Source organism: Pseudophryne corroboree, chromosome 12 (assembly GCF_028390025.1).
Source record: "Pseudophryne corroboree isolate aPseCor3 chromosome 12, aPseCor3.hap2, whole genome shotgun sequence".
NCBI classification, from domain to species: domain Eukaryota; kingdom Metazoa; phylum Chordata; class Amphibia; order Anura; family Myobatrachidae; genus Pseudophryne; species Pseudophryne corroboree.
In genome coordinates this window covers 4,123,271-4,143,168 of record NC_086455.1, presented here as the reverse complement: position 1 = coordinate 4,143,168, position 19,898 = coordinate 4,123,271, and the positions used below count along the sequence as shown (strand labels likewise).

Here is a 19,898-nt window from a genome sequence, read left to right as displayed (position 1 = left end):
TATTATGTGAGTATAATTTTTTCAACAGGTACCCCATGGATTCTACATGGAGAAGAGGACCGACCCTTGTGTGAACATAGGTAAGTATGTGTGTATGGAGGTGTGGATGTATGTATTAAACTTTTACTTTCAAGGTGTGTGTCTTCTGTTTTTATTGGGGTATTTTTTTAGTAGTAGTACTACAGGTACCAGTGGGCCCGGTTTTCCTCCACATGCTGGTACTAGTGGTTCTCCAAGTACCAGCTTGCGGGGGAGGCTTGCTGGGACTTGTAGTACTGCTACTTTAAACAATATTCAAATTTTGACAAAAAGGCTATCAGCCCCCCATCCGCAGCCCTTGGATGGGGGGGACAGCCTCGGGCTTCACCCCTGGCCCTTGAGTGGCTGGAGGGGGGGGGAACCCCTTGATTGAAGGGGTCCCCACTCCTCCAGGGTACCCCGGCCAGGGGTGACTAGTTGGGTATGTAATGCCAGGGCCGCAGGGACCAATATAAAAGTGTCCCCCGGCTGTGGCATTACGTATTTGGCTAGTGGAGCCCGGTGCTGGTTTCAGAAATACGGGGGACCCCTACGCTTTTTGTCCCCTGTATTTTTGGAACCAGGACCAGGCGCAGAGCCCGGTGCTGGTTGTTTAAATATGGGGGAACCCCTGTCACTTTTTTCTCCATATTTTTTCAACCAGGACCGGCTCAAAGAGCCCGAGGCTGGTTTTGCTTAGGAGGGGGGACCCCACGCATTTTTTTTGTGAAAAATTAACACTTTCCCACCCCTTCCCACTGAAAAACATGCACTGATCTCATGGATCCGTGCGTGCCTATCCGAACACGGTAAAAAAAAGCAGGTCTGTTTTATTTTAGCACTTTTTCACGATTTGTATTTTTTCACGGCAGTGTTTGGCTATTGTCGGCAGTGTTTGTGAATTGCACTTTTTAGTAAATGACCGATTTCTACCAAATTCCAGGCGTATTTGACCGATGGTGTATTCATTAATATGGAGCTGGTCCCCCTTTTGCAGCTATAAGAGCTTCCCACAAGATTTTAGAGCGTTTCTGTGGGAATTTGGGCCCATTCAGTCTGTAGAGCATTTATGAGGTCAGGCACTGATGTTGGATGAGAAGGTCTGGCTCACAATCTCCGTTCCAGTTCATTCCAAAGGTTCTTGTTGGGGTTGAGGTCAGGGCTCCGTGCAGGCCAGTCAGGTTCTTCCACACTGAACTCACCCCACCATGTCTTTATAGTCCTTGCTTTGTGCACTGGGGCACAGTCATGTAGGAATAGATAACGGTCTTCCCCAAACTGGTGCCACAGAGTTGGAAGTATAGAATTGTCCAAAATGTCTTGGTATGCTGACGCAGTAAGATTGCCCTTCACTGGAGACAATGGGCCTAGCCCAAACCCTGAGAGACAGTCCATACCATTATCCCTCCTCCACCAAACTTCACAGGTGGCACAATGCAGTCAGGTAGGTAACATTCTCCCGGCATCCGCCAAACCCAGACTCGCCTATCTGACTGTCAGACAGAGAAGCATGAGTCGTCCCTCCACAGAACACGTGTCCCACTGCTCCACAGTCCAGTGTAGGTGTGCTTTACACCTCTCCACAGAACACGTGTCCACTGCTCCACAGTCCAGTGTCGGTGTGCTTTACACCTCTCCACAGAACACGTGTCCACTGCTCCACAGTCCAGTGTCTGTGTGCTTTACACCTCTCCACAGAACACATGTCCACTGCTCCACAGTCCAGTGTAGGTGTGCTTTATACCTCTCCACAAAACACGTGTCTACTGCTCCACAGTCCAGTGTAGGTGTGCTTTACACCTCTCCACAGAACACGTTCCCACTGCTCCACAATCCAGTGTCTGTGTGCTTTACACCTCTCCACAGAACACATTCCCACTGTTCCACAGTCCAGTGTAGGTGTGCTTTATACCTCTCCACAGAACACGTGTCCACTGCTCCACAGTCCAGTGTAGGTGTGCTTTATACCTCTCCACAGAACACGTTCCCACTGCTCCACAATCCAGTGTCTGTGTGCTTTACACCTCTCCACAGAACACGTGTCCACTGCTCCCCTGTCCAGTGTAGGTGTGCTTTATACCTCTCCACAGAACACGTTCCCACTGCTCCACAATCCAGTGTCTGTGTGCTTTACACCTCTCCACGGAACACATTCCCACTGTTCCACAGTCCAGTGTAGGTGTGCTTTATACCTCTCCACAGAACACGTGTCCACTGCTCCACAGTCCAGTGTAGGTGTGCTTTATACCTCTCCACAGAACACGTTCCCACTGCTCCACAATCCAGTGTCTGTGTGCTTTACACCTCTCCACAGAACACATTCCCACTGCTCCACAGTCCAGTGTAGGTGTGCTTTACACCACTCCACAGAACACGTGTCCACTGCTCCACAGTCCAGTGTCGGTGTGCTTTACACCACTCCACAGAACACGTGTCCACTGCTCCACAGTCCAATGTGTGCTTTACACCACTCTACAGAACACGTTCCCACTGCTCCACAGTCCAGTGTAGGTGTGCTTTACACCTCTCCACAGAACACATTCCCACTGCTCCACAGTCCAGTGTAGGTGTGCTTTACACCACTCCACAGAACACGTGTCCACTGCTCCACAGTCCAGTGTCGGTGTGCTTTACACCTCTCCACAGAACACGTGTCCACTGCTCCACAGTCCAGTGTCGGTGTGCTTTACACCACTCCACAGAACACGTGTCCACTGCTCCACAGTCCAGTGTCGGTGTGCTTTACACCGCTCCACAGAACACGTGTCCACTGCTCCACAGTCCAGTGTCGGTGTGCTTTACACCAATCCACAGAACACGTGTCTACTGCTCCACAGTCCAGTGTCTGTGTGCTTTACACCTCTCCACAGAACACGTGTCCACTACTCCACAGTCCAGTGTCGGTGTGCTTTACACCGCTCCACAGAACACGTGTCCACTGCTCCACAGTCCAGTGTCGGTGTGCTTTACACCTCTCCACAGAACACGTTCCCACTGCTCCACAGTCCAGTGTCAGCGTGCTTTAAACCTCTCCACAGAACACGTGTTCACTACTCCACAGTCCAGTGTCGGTGTGCTTTACACCGCTCCACAGAACACGTGTCCACTGCTCCACAGTCCAGTGTCGGTGTGCTTTACACCTCTCCACAGAACACGTGTCTACTGCTCCACAGTCCAGTGTCTGTGTGCTTTACACCTCTCCACAGAACACGTGTCCACTACTCCACAGTCCAGTGTCGGTGTGCTTTACACCGCTCCACAGAACACGTGTCCACTGCTCCACAGTCCAGTGTCGGTGTGCTTTACACCTCTCCACAGAACACGTTCCCACTGCTCCACAGTCCAGTGTCAGCGTGCTTTAAACCTCTCCACAGAACACGTGTTCACTACTCCACAGTCCAGTGTCGGTGTGCTTTACACCGCTCCACAGAACACGTGTCCACTGCTCCACAGTCCAGTGTCGGTGTGCTTTACACCTCTCCACAGAACACGTTCCCACTGCTCCACAGTCCAGTGTCAGTGTGCTTTACACCTCTCCACAGAACACGTGTTCACTACTCCACAGTCCAGTGTCTGTGTGCTTTACACCACTCCACAGAACACGTGTCCACTGCTCCACAGTCCAGTGTCAGTGTGCTTTACACCACTCCACAGAACACGTGTCCACTGCTCCACAGTCCAGTGTCTGTGTGCTTTACACCTCTCCACAGAACACGTGTCCACTGCTCCACAGTCCAGTGTCAGCGTGCTTTACACCTCTCCACAGAACACGTGTCCACTGCTCCACAGTCCAGTGTCGGCGTGCTTTACACCTCTCCACAGAACACGTGTCCACTGCTCCACAGTCCAGTGTCGGCGTGCTTTACACCTCTCCACAGAACACGTGTCCCACTGCTCTACAATCCAGTGTCTGTGTGCTTTACACCTCTCCACAGAAGACGTTCCCACTGCTCCACAGTCCAGTGTCTGTGTGCTTTACACCACTCTACAGAACACGTGTCCACTGCTCCACAGTCCAGTGTCGGTGTGCTTTACACCACTCCACAGAACACGTGTCCCACTGCTCCACAGTCCAGTGTCTGTGTGCTTTACACCTCTCCACAGAACACCTGTCCACTGCTCCACAGTCCAGTGTCGGCGTGCTTTACACTACTCCACAGAACACGTGTCCACTGCTCCACAGTCCAGTGTCGGTGTGCTTTACACCTCTCCACAGAACACGTGTCCACTGCTCCACAGTCCAGTGTCGGTGTGCTATACACCTCTCCACAGAACACATGTCCACTGCTCCACAGTCCAGTGTCGGTGTGCTTTACACCTCTCCACAGAACACGTGTCCACTGCTCCACAGTCCAGTGTCGGTGTGCTTTACACCACTCCACAGAACACGTTCCCACTGCTCCACAGTCCAGTGTCTGTGTGCTTTACACCACTCCACAGAACACGTGTCCACTGCTCCACAGTCCAGTGTCGGTGTGCTTTACACCACTCCACAGAACACGTGTCCACTGCTCCACAGTCCAGTGTCGGTGTGCTTTACACCACTCCACAGAACACGTTCCCACTGCTCCACAGTCCAGTGTCTGTGTGCTTTACACCGCTCCACAGAACACGTGTCCACTGCTCCACAGTCCAGTGTCGGTGTGCATTACACCACTCCACAGAACACGTGTCCACTGCTCCACAGTCCAGTGTCTGTGTGCTTTACACCACTCCACAGAACACGTGTCCACTGCTCCACAGTCCAGTGTCGGTGTGCTTTACACCACTCCACAGAACACGTGTCCACTGCTCCACAGTCCAGTGTCGGTGTGCTTTATACCACTCCACAGAACACGTTCCCACTGCTCCACAGTCCAGTGTCGGTGTGCTTTACACCGCTCCATCTGACGCTTGGCATTGGACTTGGTGATGTGAGGCTGGCATGCAGCTGCTCGGCCATGGAAACCCATCTCATTAATTAAGCTCCCGCCGGCCGCACAGTTTTTGTGCTCACATTAATGCCAGCGGAAGGTCGGAATTCTTCAGCTATGGAAAAAGCGGAGCGTTGGCGACTTTTACGCACCATGTGCTTAGCAGTCATTGACCCTGCTCTGTGATTTTACGTGGTCTTCTGCTTCGAGGCTGAGTTGCTGCTGTTCCTAAACACTTCACTGTCTAATAATATCACAGGTGACCGTGTAATATCCAGCAGGGAGGAAATGTCATGAACCGTCTTATTATAAAGGTGGCGTCCTATCACAGCGCCGCGCTGGAAGTCACTGAGCTCTTCACAACCACCCATTCTGTATCACACATGGAGACGGCACGGCTAGGTGCTTGATGTTATACGCCTGCGGCAACCTGAATTCAGTCATTAACATTTTTATACTTTTCTCCATATAGTATAGTTCCAAACTTGAAACAGGATAGAAGCCTATGAGCCATGCTCCAGACAGGGCTGTTCTAGCCAATTTGGCTCCCAGTGCGAGATTTAAAATGCCCCCCCCCCCCCCCCCTAAATATAAAAGAAAAAAAATTTGCATGATGCTCTCGGCAAGGAGGCATGGCCTCGCTAAAATGGGCGTGGTCTCGCTGGAATGGGGGTGGTCTCACCTGAAAAGACGACCTTACACCCCAGTTTTTGACCCTGCACCAACAGACCTCGGCCACCACAGGGGAAAATAAATTCAACCATATTAGGCCCCACAGTAATGCCCCCTGCACCGTATTATGCCACACACCGCAATGCCCGTCATACATTATGCCCTACAGTAAAGCGTCTAATTACTTTTAAATTACCTGCTCGTTGCCAAGGGTTTCACGCGCTGGGTGTCATACTGGTTGCCAGGGGTTTCATGCTCTGGGATCCATGCTGGTTGCCAGGGGTTTCATGCTCTGGGATCCATGCTGGTTGCCAGGGGTTTCATGCTCTGGGATCCATGCTGGTTGCCAGGGGTTTCATGCTCTGGGATCCATGCTGGTTGCCAGGGGTTTCATGCTCTGGGATCCATGCTGGTTGCCAGGGGTTTCATGCTCTGGGATCCATGCTGGTTGCCAGGGGTTTCACGCTCTGGGTTCCATGCTGGTTGCCAGGGGTTTCGTGCTCTGGGATCCATGCTGGTTGCCAGGGGTTTCATGCTCTGGGATCCATGCTGGTTGCCAGGGGTTTCATGCTCTGGGATCCATGCTGGTTGCCAGGGGTTTCATGCTCTGGGATCCACGCTGGTTGCCAGGGGTTTCATGCTCTGGGATCCATGCTGGTTACCAGGGGTTTCATGCTCTGTGACGGGTGTCATGATCATTGCCAGGGCTGTGTGTAATGCCAGTTGCCAGGGCTGTGTAATCCCAGTTGCAGGACTGACTAGCGCTCGTTGTCAGGGGTGTTTACAGCGTCCTCTAGCATCTCCCTCCTCCTCCTCCCACCCGCCAGTTGCTCTGGAGTCCTGGCGCTCCCCCTCCTCCCCATCATTAGTACTCCGCTCGGGGGCGGAGTTTCGTGTAATTACGCGTTTGCATCGTGACGTCACAATGCAAATATTAAGTGAAACTCCGCCCCCAAGCAGAGTAGTAATAATAGAGGAGGGAGAGCGCCAGAAGCCACCAAAAGTGCCGCAGCGGGGGACCTTGCACGCCGCAAAAAAACGTCTCTGCTTCCAGACAAGAATGCAGCAGTCTTTCTCAGAATACAATATAACAGAATAAATTAGATTACAGCAGAATATCACCAGCACAGGCCAAAGGGTGAAATCAGACTCTGAAGGGCTCAGCTGCCCAACTGGCGCCTCCTTACATGATCCACAGAATCTACTGATCACTCAGCGCTCCACGTAACCATGGTGATGGGATACACTGCACACGTACAATCCTGATGATGTCACTGGGCCGCGGTGCCATGAATAATGCGGGACTGCCCACAGAGTCTAACAGCGCTAAAACACACTTTTACTAACATTTAAAAAATACTATTAAAAAATCACCTGTTAGTAAATGTGTGTTTCAGCCCCTGAAACCCAACATCGGTTAAGATTGATTTTCATCGATATGGAATTGATACAACTTCAGTAAATGCAACCCCCAAGAGTCAATAGGGATTGGTTCTGACACTATGCCCCAGCCAGGACAGGTATTACAAAATTGCTTCTGGATATTTGGAATTAACCGGACATTGGGGCATATGCATCAATGCTGGGAGAGAGATAAAGTACCAGCTAATCAGCTCCTTTGTGTCATGTTACAGGCTGGGTTTGAAAAATGGCAGTTAGGAGCTGATTGGTTGGTCACTCTCCTAGCATTGATGCATTTGCCCCATTGTGTCCCAGGCACTACACTGCGGTTATTGGTATAGGCCAGTCTTCTGATGGGGACACGGCAACCTCTGACCTCTCTACAGGGCCTGGGGGGAGGGGGGTATATCTGATTTACAGAGGTCAGACTTGAGTGACAGGGGTAAAGGCTGAGGGTGTAGAACCCTGTAATAACCACATGAGGGCAGCAAAGACTAGAAGTTTCATTATGTAGACCAGGGGCATTCAAGAAGCAGCCCTACTGCTGTTGTAGAACTACACATCCCAGCATGTCCTGCCACAGTAGGGTCATGCAAAAACTAGCAGTTCACGCTGGGATGTGTAATTCCACAACATGGTTTTGTAAAATTAAGACCCAAATGGGAGGAAGACATGGAAGCGCTCCCTGATGAAGAATGGGCGTATGCGGCGTGTTGAGAAGCTGCCAGAAGTCTGCGTCACTGGTGAAATTCCCACAATATGTTGTGTGTCCTCCATAGCGTGTTCTCACCATGTGACGTTAGTGATGCTCGGGGGAGGACAGCCTCCGGCTTGCTGTAATGTGGACGTGTGTCTGGGTGATTCTGGTATATAAAATACAGAGCTATTGGCAAGAAACTCCAGAATGTAGAAACTGGGCCGGTGTCACCGACCTCTTATACCCCTTTCACATCGCACAAATAACCCGGTACCGACACGGCATATTGCCGTGTCGAACCGGGTCAGTGTGCGATGTGAAAGCACACTGGGCGATTTAGCGGCCCACCGCAAATCCAAAAGAGGGTGAGAAACATTTTGGGACAGTGCAATAGTATACACTTTGTTTTATATGGTATTTTTTATTGTTATTGTTATTTTTATGGTATTTTTCTCTTAATTGTGATAAATAAAGATATATGTTTTTATCCATAAACATATTATTCATCTTTGTTATTTAGGCGCCTTTTTGCACATATTCATCTATTCTTCTGGCAGCTCTAACATTTAGGGATAAGGTGTTCCCTTTTGGGATATGTGACGGCTGCCTTTATAACATTTATAGCGCACTTTAAACAAATATATCCTTTTTTTGCTATGTTGGATAGAATTGTCAGTCCCCTCCGGAAGTGTGCGGCAGCGCTGTTATTGGGATTACTGGGGTGTAATATGCTGGTCACTGAGGCCGTGGGAAGCTCATCATGCTCAGTGGCGTACAGTAGTGTAATATGTGGCATACAGTGGTGTAGTACAACGTGACATACAGTGGTGTAGTACAACGTGACATACAGTGGTGTAGTACAACATGGTGTACAGTAGTGTAATATGTGGCATACAGTGGTGTAGTACAACATGACATACAGTGGCGTAGCACAACATGGCATACAATGGCGTAATACAATGTAGCATACAGTGGCATCATAATATGTGGCATGCAGTAGCACAGTACAACATGGCATACTGTGGCGTAGTACAACATGGCATACAGTGGTGTAGTACAACATGGTATACAGTGGCATAGTACAACATGGCGTACAGTGGTGTAGTACAGCATGGAGTACAGAGGTGCAGTACAACGTGGCATACAGTGGTATAGTACAACATGGCGTATAGTTGCGTAGTACAACATGGCATGGGGTGGCGTAGTACAACATGGCGTACAGTGGTGTAGTACAACATGGCATACAGTTGCGTAGTACAACATGGCATACAGTGGTGTAGTACAACATGGCATACAGTGGTGTAGTACAACATGGCATACAGTGGTGTAGTACAACATGGCGTACAGTGGTGTAGTACAACATGGCATACAGTTGCGTAGTACAACATGGCGTACAGTGGTGTAGTACAACATGGCATACAGTTGCGTAGTACAACATGGCGTACAGTGGTGTAGTACAACATGGCATACAGTTGCATAGTACAACATGGCGTACAGTGGTGTAGTACAACATGGCATACAGTGGTGTAGTACAACATGGCATACAGTGATGTAGTACAACATGGCATACAGTGGTGTAGTACAGCATGGCGTACAGTGGTGCATTACAACATGGCATACAGTAGCATAGTACAACGCGCTAATCATTGCAGGCTGCATCATGCGCTGGTAAGTGGCACCACTACATGCTGATTATAGCTGGGTATAATACAGAGAAGGAAGCCACGCTCATTCATTTGCAGGACATCCAGTATTTACAAATATTACACAGCTCCGAGCCCCCTTTTTTGGTGGGGACCGGGGGACAGGGGGGGAGTTACCCCCTTGCCACCTGTGCATGTGCAGTCTTACCTGGGAACACCGGGCCAGCGTTAATTTCCTATAGGAACCATATTATCACATGTAATAATACAAATAAGGACATGGTCAGGCACAAGAGGTGGCTCTTTATTATTACATCACTTTCTTCCAAATGAATTGTGTCGCCCTCTTAGGGCCACAGTGAGAGTCATGTGTCGACCTCTTTGGGCCACGGCGGGGTCACTTCTTCTTGGCCTTGACCTCTTTCTTAACTCCCTTGGCCATCTCTCCAATTAGCCTCCAATACTCATTAAACTTCAACTCATTATCCTGGTTGATGTCTAGTTCTTTCATCTTCTCCTCTATGGACACTTCCTATGGGATGGAAAGACTGGTCAGAAATCCCAGGGACATGTGACAGACAGGACAGGAAAATAATGCACCATGCTGTTCACAGCCCTGCCCCAAGGTGGCGATAGTAATCTCCAGGGACTGTCCCAGACTTCACCTTCCTCACTAGAATGCAACTTATTCTCTGGTCTACTCACTTATCTTCTCCCACTTCCACTATTGTAACCTTTCCCTTACTGGCTTCCACTCCCCTTAACCACTTGCCTGGTGAGGTCGCATCTTATTACTTCTCACATTCCCAGCTCCAGGACTTCTCCTGCGCTGCCTCCACCTCCAGTCCCAGACTACACCTTCCCCACTAGAATGCAACTTATTCCCTGGTCCACTCACTTATCTTCTCCCACTTCCACTATTGTAACCTTTCCCTTACTGGCTTCCACTCCCCTTAACCACTTGCCTGGTGAGGTCGCATCTTATTACTTCTCACATTCCCAGCTCCAGGACTTCCCCTGTGCTGCCTCCACCTCCAGTCCCAGACTACACCTTCCCCACTAGAATGCAACTTATTCCCTGGTCCACTCACTTATCTTCTCCCACTTCCACTATTGTAACCTTTCCCTTAGTGGCTTCCTCTCCCCTTAATCACTTGCCTGGTGAGGTCGCATCTTATTACTCCTCACATTCCCAGCTCCAGGACTTCTCCTGCGCTGCCTCCACCTCCAGTCCCAGCAGACTATCCCTCAATCATAAAGTTTTCAAACGATGGGTCAGAACCCACCTCTTCTTACTGGCCTAACAGTCCCCTCTGCCAGCCCTGCCATTCGCTTCCTCCTCTTCTATTCTGTCTCTCACTTCCTCCTCTCCCATGGATTGTAAGCTCCCATGCACAGGGCCTGATCTATCTCTTGTCCCTGTCACGTCTTTGTTTAGTTTACCCTGTATTGTGCTCTTGTACTTTGGCTGTACGGCTCCACGGTATCTGTGCCGCCATATACATAAATGATGATGATGACTCACCTTCATCAGGTGTGGGAGCTCTGTGGAGACCAGCTTGCTGAATTCCCCCACACTCAGAGTCTCTTTCTTGCCCTCCTCGCATGCATGATCAAAGAAACACTTCACCACCGTCACAATGGCTCGTTCCACCTCAGTCTGCGCAGCCGCCATATTGACCTGTGGGGATGGGGGGAGCAATCAGAGTATGGACAGACACCTACAGTAACCGGCGAGACCCTGCTGAGTTCCTGTGTCTATGTGATCGGTAAAGAGACAGGCGAGGAAGACACACAGAAAGCTAGGAGAGAGTGGAACAGCGAAGGGGAGAGGAAAGCAGGGCGAGAAGGGTTAATGAACTCGTATGGAGCGGGGTCAGAAGGGTTAAGTTATAATGAGCAGAGAGAGTCAATTGGTGAGCAGAGACACCGTAAGAGTGAGAATAGAGTAATGGTGAGCAGACAGTAATCAGGAGAACAGAGTAACAGTGAACAAAGTGATACCATAAAAGTGAACAGAGAGTAACGGTGAGCAGAGAGAGTAATGTGGCCGAGATACAGTAATAGTGTGCAGAGAGAGTAATGGTGAGCAAAGAGACATCGTAAGGATGAGCATAGACTAATAGTGAGCAGACACAGAGAAACAGTGAGCATAGACAGAAAGGTACAATGAGCAGAGACGGTAACAGCGAGCAGAGACAGGGTAACAGTAAGCATAGACAGTACTAGTGAACAGACACAGATTAACACTGAGCAGAGACAATAATAGTGAGCAGAGAGTAACAGTGAGCAGAGACAGTAATAGTGAGTGGACACAGTAACAGTGAACTGACAGTTATAGTGAGCAGAGAGTTACAGTGAACAGAGACAGTAATAGTGAGCAGAGAGAGTAATGGTGAGCAGAGAGACTGTAAGAATGAGCAGAGTGTAATAGTGAGCAGAGACAGTAATAGTGAACAGACACATATTAACAGTGAGCAGACAGTAACAGTAAGCAGAGACAGTAATAGTGAGCAGAGTGTAACAATTAGCAGAGGCAGTAATAGTGAGCAAACAGAGTAACAGTGAACAGAGTAACAGTGAGCAGACACTGTAATAGTGAATAGACACAAATTAATAGTGAGCAGAGACAGTAACAGTGAGCAGACACAGAGTAACAGTGAGCAGAGACAGTAATAGTGAGCAGAGAGTAACAGGGAGAAGAGACAGTAATAGAGTGCAGAGTTATAGTGCGCAGAGACAGTAATAGTGAGCAGACACAGAGTAACAGTGAGCAGAGACAGTAATAGTGAGCAGCGGGTAACATGGAGAAGAGACAGTAATAGTGAGCAGACAGAGTAACAGTGAGCAGAGACAGTAATAGTGAGCAGAGATTAACAGTGAGCAAATACAGTAATATTGAGCAGAGACAGTAACAGTGAACAGAGTGTAACAGTGAGCAGAGACAGTAATAGAGTGCAGAGAGTAACAGGGAGAAGAGAGTAATAGTGAGCAGAGATAGTACCAGTGAGCAGAGACAGTAACAGTGATCAGAGACAGTAATAGTGAGCAGAGTTACAGCGCGCAGACCCCAGAGTAATAGTGATCAGAGACAGTAATAGTGAGCAGAGAGTAACAGTGAGCACAGAGAGTAATAGTGACCAGACAGTTGCAGAGTCAGAGTAACAGTAAACAGACACAGAGTAACAGTGAGCAGAGACAGTAATAGTGACCGGAGAGTAATAGTGAGCAGACACAGAGTAACAGTGAGCAGAGACAGTAATAGTGACCGGAGAGTAACAGTGAGCAGACACAGAGTAACAGTAATAGTGACCAGAGAGTAACAGTGAGCAGACACAGAATAACAGTGAGCAGACACAGAGTAACAGTGAGCAGAGACAGTAATAGAGACAACAGAGTAACAGTAAGCAGACACAGAGTAACAGTGAGCAGAGTCAGTAATAGTGACCGGAGAGTAACAGTGAGCAGACACAGAGTAACAGTGAGCAGAGGCAGTAATAGTGACCGGAGAGTAACAGTGAGCAGACACAGAGTAACAGTGAGCAGAGACAGTAATAGTGACCAGAGAGTAACAGTGAGCAGACAGAGTAACAGTGAGCAGACACAGAGTAACAGTGAGCAGAGACAGTAATAGTGACTGGAGAGTAACAGTGAGCAGACACAGAGTAACAGTGAGCAGACACAAAGTAACAATGAGCAGAGACAGTAATAGTGACCGGAGAGTAACAGTTAGCAGACACAGAGTAACAGTGAGCAGACACAGAGTAACAGTGAGCAGAGACAGCAACAGTGACCAGAGAGTAACAGTGAGCAGACAGAGTAACAGTGAGCAGAGACAGTAATAGTGACCAGAGAGTAACAGTGAGCAGACACAGAGTAACAGTGAATAGACACAGAATAACAGTGAGCAGAGACAGCCACAGTGACCAGAGAGTAACAGTGAGCAGACACAGAGTAACAGTGAGCAGACTCAAAGTAACAATGAGCAGACACAGTAATAGTGCCTGGAGAGTAACAGTGAGCAGACACAGAGTAACAGTGAGCAGAGACAGTAATAGTGACCGGAGAGTAACAGTGAGCAGACACAGAGTAACAGTGAGCAGAGACAGTAATAGTGACCGGAGAGTAACAGTGAGCAGACACAGAGTAACAGTAATAGTGACCAGAGAGTAACAGTGAGCAGACACAGAGTAACAGTGAGCAGACACAGAGTAACAGTGAGCAGAGACAGTAATAGTGACCGGAGAGTAACAGTGAGCAGAGACAGTAATAGTGACCGGAGAGTAACAGTGAGCAGACACAGAGTAACAGTGAGCAGAGACAGTAATAGTGACCGGAGAGTAACAGTGAGCAGACACAGAGTAACAGTAATAGTGACCAGAGAGTAACAGTGAGCAGACACAGAGTAACAGTGAGCAGACACAGAGTAACAGTGAGCAGAGACAGTAATAGTGACCGGAGAGTAACAGTGAGCAGACACAGAGTAACAGTGAGCAGAGACAGTAATAGTGACCGGAGAGTAACAGTGAGCAGACACAGAGTAACAGTGAGCAGACACAGAGTAACAGTGAGCAGAGACAGTAATAGTGACCGGAGAGTAACAGTGAGCAGACACAGAGTAACAGTGAGCAGACACAGAGTAACAGTGAGCAGAGACAGTAATAGTGACCGGAGAGTAACAGTGAGCAGACACAGAGTAACAGTAATAGTGACCAGAGAGTAACAGTGAGCAGACACAGAGTAACAGTGAGCAGACACAGAGTAACAGTGAGCAGAGACAGTAATAGTGACCAGAGAGTAACAGTGAGCAGACACAGAGTAACAGTGAGCAGAGACAGTAATAGTGACCAGAGAGTAACAGTGAGCAGACACAGAGTAACAGTGAGCAGACACAGAGTAACAGTGAGCAGAGACAGTAATAGTGACCGGAGAGTAACAGTGACCAGACACAGAGTAGAGATGACAGGAGGAGGAATTACCCGCTCGCACACTGGCTCACATGGATCTGCCGCCCCGACTGCTGTGCTCAGGCTGATCCCTCTGGAGCCACAGAAGCAGCTGTGTACAGAGACCACCACACCCACAAGTCCTGGCACCCACACAGCCCCCCAGTGTTCTGCTGTAACTGGCCGGCCCGCCCTAATTACTGCAGCCAGCACTCGCCCCTCAGACATGACAGTGCCTCACTGGCTCTCATTCACTGCTCACTGTACTATGACGCTGACATCTATAGAGCACATCAGTCACCCTGTGCATTCCAGCCACAGAATATCATGTAGAAATATTTCCCAGGGAAGAAGAATATTAGGTGGGCGAAGGTGCCTGTGGCCAGCTATAGTCCTGAGACATGCAGCACCAGGCCCTAATACCAAATAGGCCTTCACATAATAACAATCCTCCATGTCATCCGTCACCCATTGTTAGCCATAGTGTAGGGTCATGGTGGTGTCCATAGGCCCCTCACACTTTTCTACTTATGCCCTGGAGCACGCTCTGGGGTGCCGCACATGGGTGGAATCTTTGTAGGCTGGGTCATGCATTGCCTTTAGCCATAGAGAGGCAGCACACAGCCATTTACACGTTCCTTTCCCCATCCCCTTCTCCTCTGCATGGCATCGTCCACACAGCCCCGGGCTCCTGGCAGCATAAAGCAGACCACAAAATAATGCTGGGTATCCCCCCACTAGATGTCTGTCCAATACTGTCTCTGCCCACCCTCTGTGTGTCTGTCGCCACCTTTGTGTTAGTGTGTGTATGTGCACCTGTCTCTCCCTTTTTGTGTACGTATGTCTTCTGTATCCCCCCACTAGATGTCTGTCCCATACTGTGTCTCTGCCCACCCTCTGTGTGTCTGTCACCACCTTTGTGTTAGTCTCTCTGTATGTGCACCTGTCTCTCCCTTTTTGTGTACGTATGTCTTCTGTATCCCCCCACTAGATGTCTGTCCCATACTGTGTCTCTGCCCACCCTCTGTGTGTCTGTCACCACCTTTGTGTTAGTCTCTCTGTATGTGCACCTGTCTCTCCCTTTTTGTGTACGTATGTCTTCTGTATCCCCCCACTAGATGTCTGTCCCATACTGTGTCTCTGCCCACCCTCTGTGTGTCTGTCGCCATCTTTGTGTTAGTCTGTGTATGTGCACCTGTCTCTCCCTTTTTGTGTACGTATGTCTTCTGTATCCCCCCACTAGATGTCTGTCCAATACTGTGTCTCTGCCCACCCTCTGTGTGTCTGTCGCCATCTTTGTGTTAGTCTGTGTATGTGCACCTGTCTCTCCCTTTTTGTGTACGTATGTCTTCTGTATCCCCCCACTAGATGTCTGTCCAATACTGTGTCTCTGCCCACCCTCTGTGTGTCTGTCACCACCTTTGTGTTAGTCTGTGTATGTGCACCTGTCTCTCCCTTTTTGTGTACGTATGTCTTCTGTATCCCCCCACTAGATGTCTGTCCCATACTGTGTCTCTGCCCACCCTCTGTGTGTCTGTCTTCACCTTTGTGTTAGTCTCTCTGTATGTGCACCTGTCTCTCCCTTTTTGTGTACGTATGTCTTCTGTATCCCCCCACTAGATGTCTGTCCCATACTGTGTCTCTGCCCACCCTCTGTGTGTCTGTCACCACCTTTGTGTTAGTCTGTGTATGTGCACCTGTCTCTCCCTTTTTGTGTACGTATGTCTTCTGTATCCCCCCACTAGATGTCTGTCCCATACTGTGTCTCTGCCCACCCTCTGTGTGTCTGTCTTCACCTTTGTGTTAGTCTCTCTGTATGTGCACCTGTCTCTCCCTTTTTGTGTACGTATGTCTTCTGTATCCCCCCACTAGATGTCTGTCCAATACTGTGCCTCTGCCCTCCCTCTGTGTGTCTGTCACCACCTTTGTGTTAGTCTGTGTATGTGCACCTGTCTCTCCCTTTTTGTGTACGTATGTCTTCTGTATCCCCCCACTAGATGTCTGTCCCATACTGTGTCTCTGCCCACCCTCTGTGTGTCTGTCTTCACCTTTGTGTTAGTCTCTCTGTATGTGCACCTGTCTCTCCCTTTTTGTGTACGTATGTCTTCTGTATCCCCCCACTAGATGTCTGTCCAATACTGTGTCTCTGCCCACCCTCTGTGTGTCTGTCTTCACCTTTGTGTTAGTCTGTGTATGTGCACCTGTCTCTCCCTTTTTGTGTACGTATGTCTTCTGTATCCCCCCACTAGATGTCTGTCCAATACTGTGTCTCTGTCCACCCTCTGTGTGTCTGTCACCACCTTTGTGTTAGTCTGTGTATGTGCACCTGTCTCTCCCTTTTTGTGTACGTATGTCTTCTGTATCCCCCCACTAGATGTCTGTCCCATACTGTGTCTCTGCCCACCCTCTGTGTGTCTGTCACCACCTTTGTGTTAGTCTCTCTGTATGTGCACCTGTCTCTCCCTTTTTGTGTACGTATGTCTTCTGTATCCCCCCACTAGATGTCTGTCCCATACTGTGTCTCTGCCCACCCTCTGTGTGTCTGTCACCACCTTTGTGTTAGTCTCTCTGTATGTGCACCTGTCTCTCTGTCTCCCCCTTTTTGTGTATATCTTCTGTGTACCCCCATCCCATCTGTCCACGTGCACCACACCTTCTGCCCCCTGATCTGACATTTCTCCCTTTTATTCCCTCCCCTCTGCTGCGTGTGATAGGCCAAACCAGCGCTAGTAGCTGCCGGGACGTGGGCGAACAGGAACGCAATCGTGACCACCACCACGTAACTGACCCTAAGGATGCTGGTAAGCGCAATTTTCCCACTTTCGTCACTCTTGCAGAGTATCTCAGTAGGGAACGTGCGGCTTAGGGGTGTCGTAAGAAAAGCGACAAGACATGGGCGCCGCAATCCTAGGAACTTTGGGAACTGCTGCCATTGTTACTATTTAAGCATATATGTATCATTCACCAGTCTACAAGCAGCAGTGACAATCACAAGACTTGGTCATGTGGCCAGAAACTAGTGGGTATGCGCAGGACTCTGAGAATATGGCACGGCGGCCATTTTCCCAGTGATTTTCCTACTGCACATGCCATGAAAATGGCCACCGCACTATTTTCACGGCGACTTGTGCAGCGCTGCTGCCACTGAGGCGGGACTCTGGATGGGTAAATGTTCACGAAATGGGTGCAGGGCGTGCAGTGTGGACCCTCCGTGGATCCAGGGGCCCCTTGCGCACCGCACACCTTGCACCCATTAGAGATATGCCACCGATTAGGCCCCTTACTACCAACAGAGCATCTTTTTACCCAGAATGTGACGTAGCGGCGCAGGAGACTGCGCTGATTAATGTGATGTGCGACGCTTGTATATCTGTGTGCGTCTCAGTCTGTACGTGAAGCACAACGCAAGTTGTCACGAGAAAAATCTGTGGCGTTGCATCGTAGCACTTCCTACACAGATTCAGACCCACACATATATACAAGTGTCGCATATTAAATTAATAAGACGCAATTCGGGTAACAAGATGCAAAAAAAAAAATAATAATAATAAAGAAGCCCAGCAGTAGCAGAGTCACACGGGACATTGCGCCCAAATATGCTGTGTGGCGCGGCTGCTGCAGTAATGTACGAGGACACGTCTGTATGTGTAAGTGAATAGCCGCAGGAGGGCCGCAGTGATGCAGTGTACAGGTAAGGGTTAATGCTATAACAGAGGGAGGACGCTGACCTCACAACAGCCAGAGTAGCATAGTGTAGTATTACTACGTGCGGGGAGGGGGGCATGCTAAGTGTCCAGGAAGCGCCCTCAGGTATACCCGGCCACACCTACAATGCAGACCCACACACCTGCCCCTCCCCCTACTGCAGTCACCTGGGCTGGGAAAGGTGCTCACATTAATGAAACAAGCCCAGGTAACCGCAATAATATGAGTTATTATACATTATATAGTACACGCACTGCAAGTATGCAAACAGCTGCAGGATAGCGGTCATACAGAGTGCATGGTACAGGGGACACGGATAAGTCATGCGTGTTAGGAGAATTCAGGGTTAGTAAATAGGGAGGATCTCTAGGCATACAATCAGCTTCTCTGCACATTCCTGTACTTACACCAGTGGGGGCTCATGCACCACACATCCCAGCCTGCTGGAAACAGGATGTGGGAGTCTCTGTGGGAGGGTGAGGCACTGAGTGCAGCCTCTTCATTCAGCTGGAACAGGAACCTTACTCATTGCTGGCTGCTGGGATTTTCCAGGAGCTCAGTGCAATGCAGGGTAGTGGCAGCAGAGGGCACCACTGAGCCAGCCCCTCACTGTGCACTGTATAGAAGGGTATTGGTGTCCTTTAATTATGCAGCAGACAATGTACATTAGATTAAATATGAATTATTCACTCACCAGCAACAAAAGGTATTGTGCTCAGGTGCAGGTGACTAAGACGAAGGCGAGGGTACGCCTCACTAGCACAAAGCGCTGCCTGTGACATTATAAGCTGTATTATACCGCACGCTGTCCCCAGGAGCTTACAGTCTAGAAATGTGATGTTAGACCGTGGCTTTATTTATATCTAGTAATGTAAAGGGGGCCTCCTCCTAACAGGCGATTACACTCTGGTAGAGAGACAGCAGCTTACAATCTAGTGGTATATTGCAAGACACTGTCCCAAGGAGCTTACAGTCTAATGGTATCGTTCAGACCATGCAGTGTGGATGCATCAACGATGATCATTGATACATGCCAGTCAAGTTGGACGATATAGATGTATGTACTCTCATATTGACCAAATTGACCATCGATATCATCCAGTGCCCTTACAGCCTAATTCAGACCCGATCCCTGGGCTGCTAAAATTGTCCTGCGTTCAGATAGTCGCCGCCCAAGGGGAGTGCATATTCACCGTGCAATTTTCGCACCAGCCTGTCGCTGACCGGCGATGGCTATTGTTATTTGCAGTCGCGCGTGCGCATTGCGGTGCATACACATGCGCAGTTAATCGCTGATCGCCCCCTGTGCGGAAACGCACAGCAGCGGTCGGGTGTGAATCACTCCCTTAGTACTACACTATAGGAACAAGACTGCAGGTGCACCATACACCATGACGTAGGTGGGCAGGCTCATATATTGGCCAGTTTATGCCAAGAACCTCTGACGTGATTGTAGTTATCATTTTAATGGTGTATGGTGCACCTGCGCTCTTGTTCCTATATTGTAGTACTAAGGGAGGGATTCAGACCCGACCGATTAACTAAGTCCCAGCAAGGTAGCACATCCCATTATAAGAAGCCAGGGTGTGCAGTCCAGGCCCCCTCCCCACAATATAGTCTAGTGGTGAATATCAAGGCACTGAGCTTATATAGTGATCTAATGGCAGACCCGGTCCCGATGAGCTTACTATCTAGAGGCACACTGCACCACGAAGCTTACACTTTAGTGGTGTCACAAAGACTCTGGGTTCTATTCATGAAGCAGTGAAAAGTCTGGAGAAGTGAGCCAGCGGAGAAGTTGCCGATGGCAACCAATCAGCACTGAAGTAACATTTATCAAGTGCATTCTATAAAATTATACAGAGCAGCTGATTGGTTGTCATGGCCAACTTCTCCACTGGCT

General features: G+C 49.3%; 2 protein-coding genes across 4 annotated transcripts in view; one reads left to right on the top strand and one right to left on the bottom strand.

The window, feature by feature from the left end:
• The window catches only part of S100A1 (S100 calcium binding protein A1), a 47,925-nt gene that overhangs the window by 20,363 nt on the left and 7,664 nt on the right, over positions 1 to 19,898 (top strand). The window contains exon 2 of the mRNA XM_063946711.1: positions 17,005 to 17,091. The gene's annotated coding sequence lies outside the window, so the exon portion shown is untranslated. The remainder of the gene's footprint in view (positions 1 to 17,004; positions 17,092 to 19,898) is intronic.
• Positions 9,628 to 18,514, bottom strand: S100A13 (S100 calcium binding protein A13). Of its 3 annotated transcripts, none has more exons than XM_063946709.1 (3): positions 18,403 to 18,514; positions 10,870 to 11,025; positions 9,628 to 9,876 (listed from the first exon to the last, which is right to left on the bottom strand). In XM_063946709.1, exons 2-3 carry the CDS (start codon positions 11,017 to 11,019, stop codon positions 9,742 to 9,744), a joined length of 285 nt encoding a protein of 94 aa, XP_063802779.1. In that variant the 5' UTR covers positions 11,020 to 11,025; positions 18,403 to 18,514; the 3' UTR covers positions 9,628 to 9,741. The 3 variants fall into 3 exon arrangements, with proteins under 3 accessions (XP_063802779.1, XP_063802778.1, XP_063802780.1); XM_063946708.1 differs by lacking the exon at positions 18,403 to 18,514 and adding an exon at positions 14,324 to 14,428; XM_063946710.1 differs by lacking the exon at positions 18,403 to 18,514 and adding an exon at positions 14,344 to 14,420.

Excerpts from the sequence above, each read along its gene's own strand:
- S100A13 (XM_063946709.1), bottom strand. The coding sequence starts at position 11,019 with ATGGCGGCTGCGCAGACTGAGGTGGAACGAGCCATTGTGACGGTGGTG. Across the intron at positions 9,877-10,869 it reads AGCTCCCACACCTGATGAAG|GAAGTGTCCATAGAGGAGAA; the intron begins GTGAGTCATCAT and ends TCCATCCCATAG.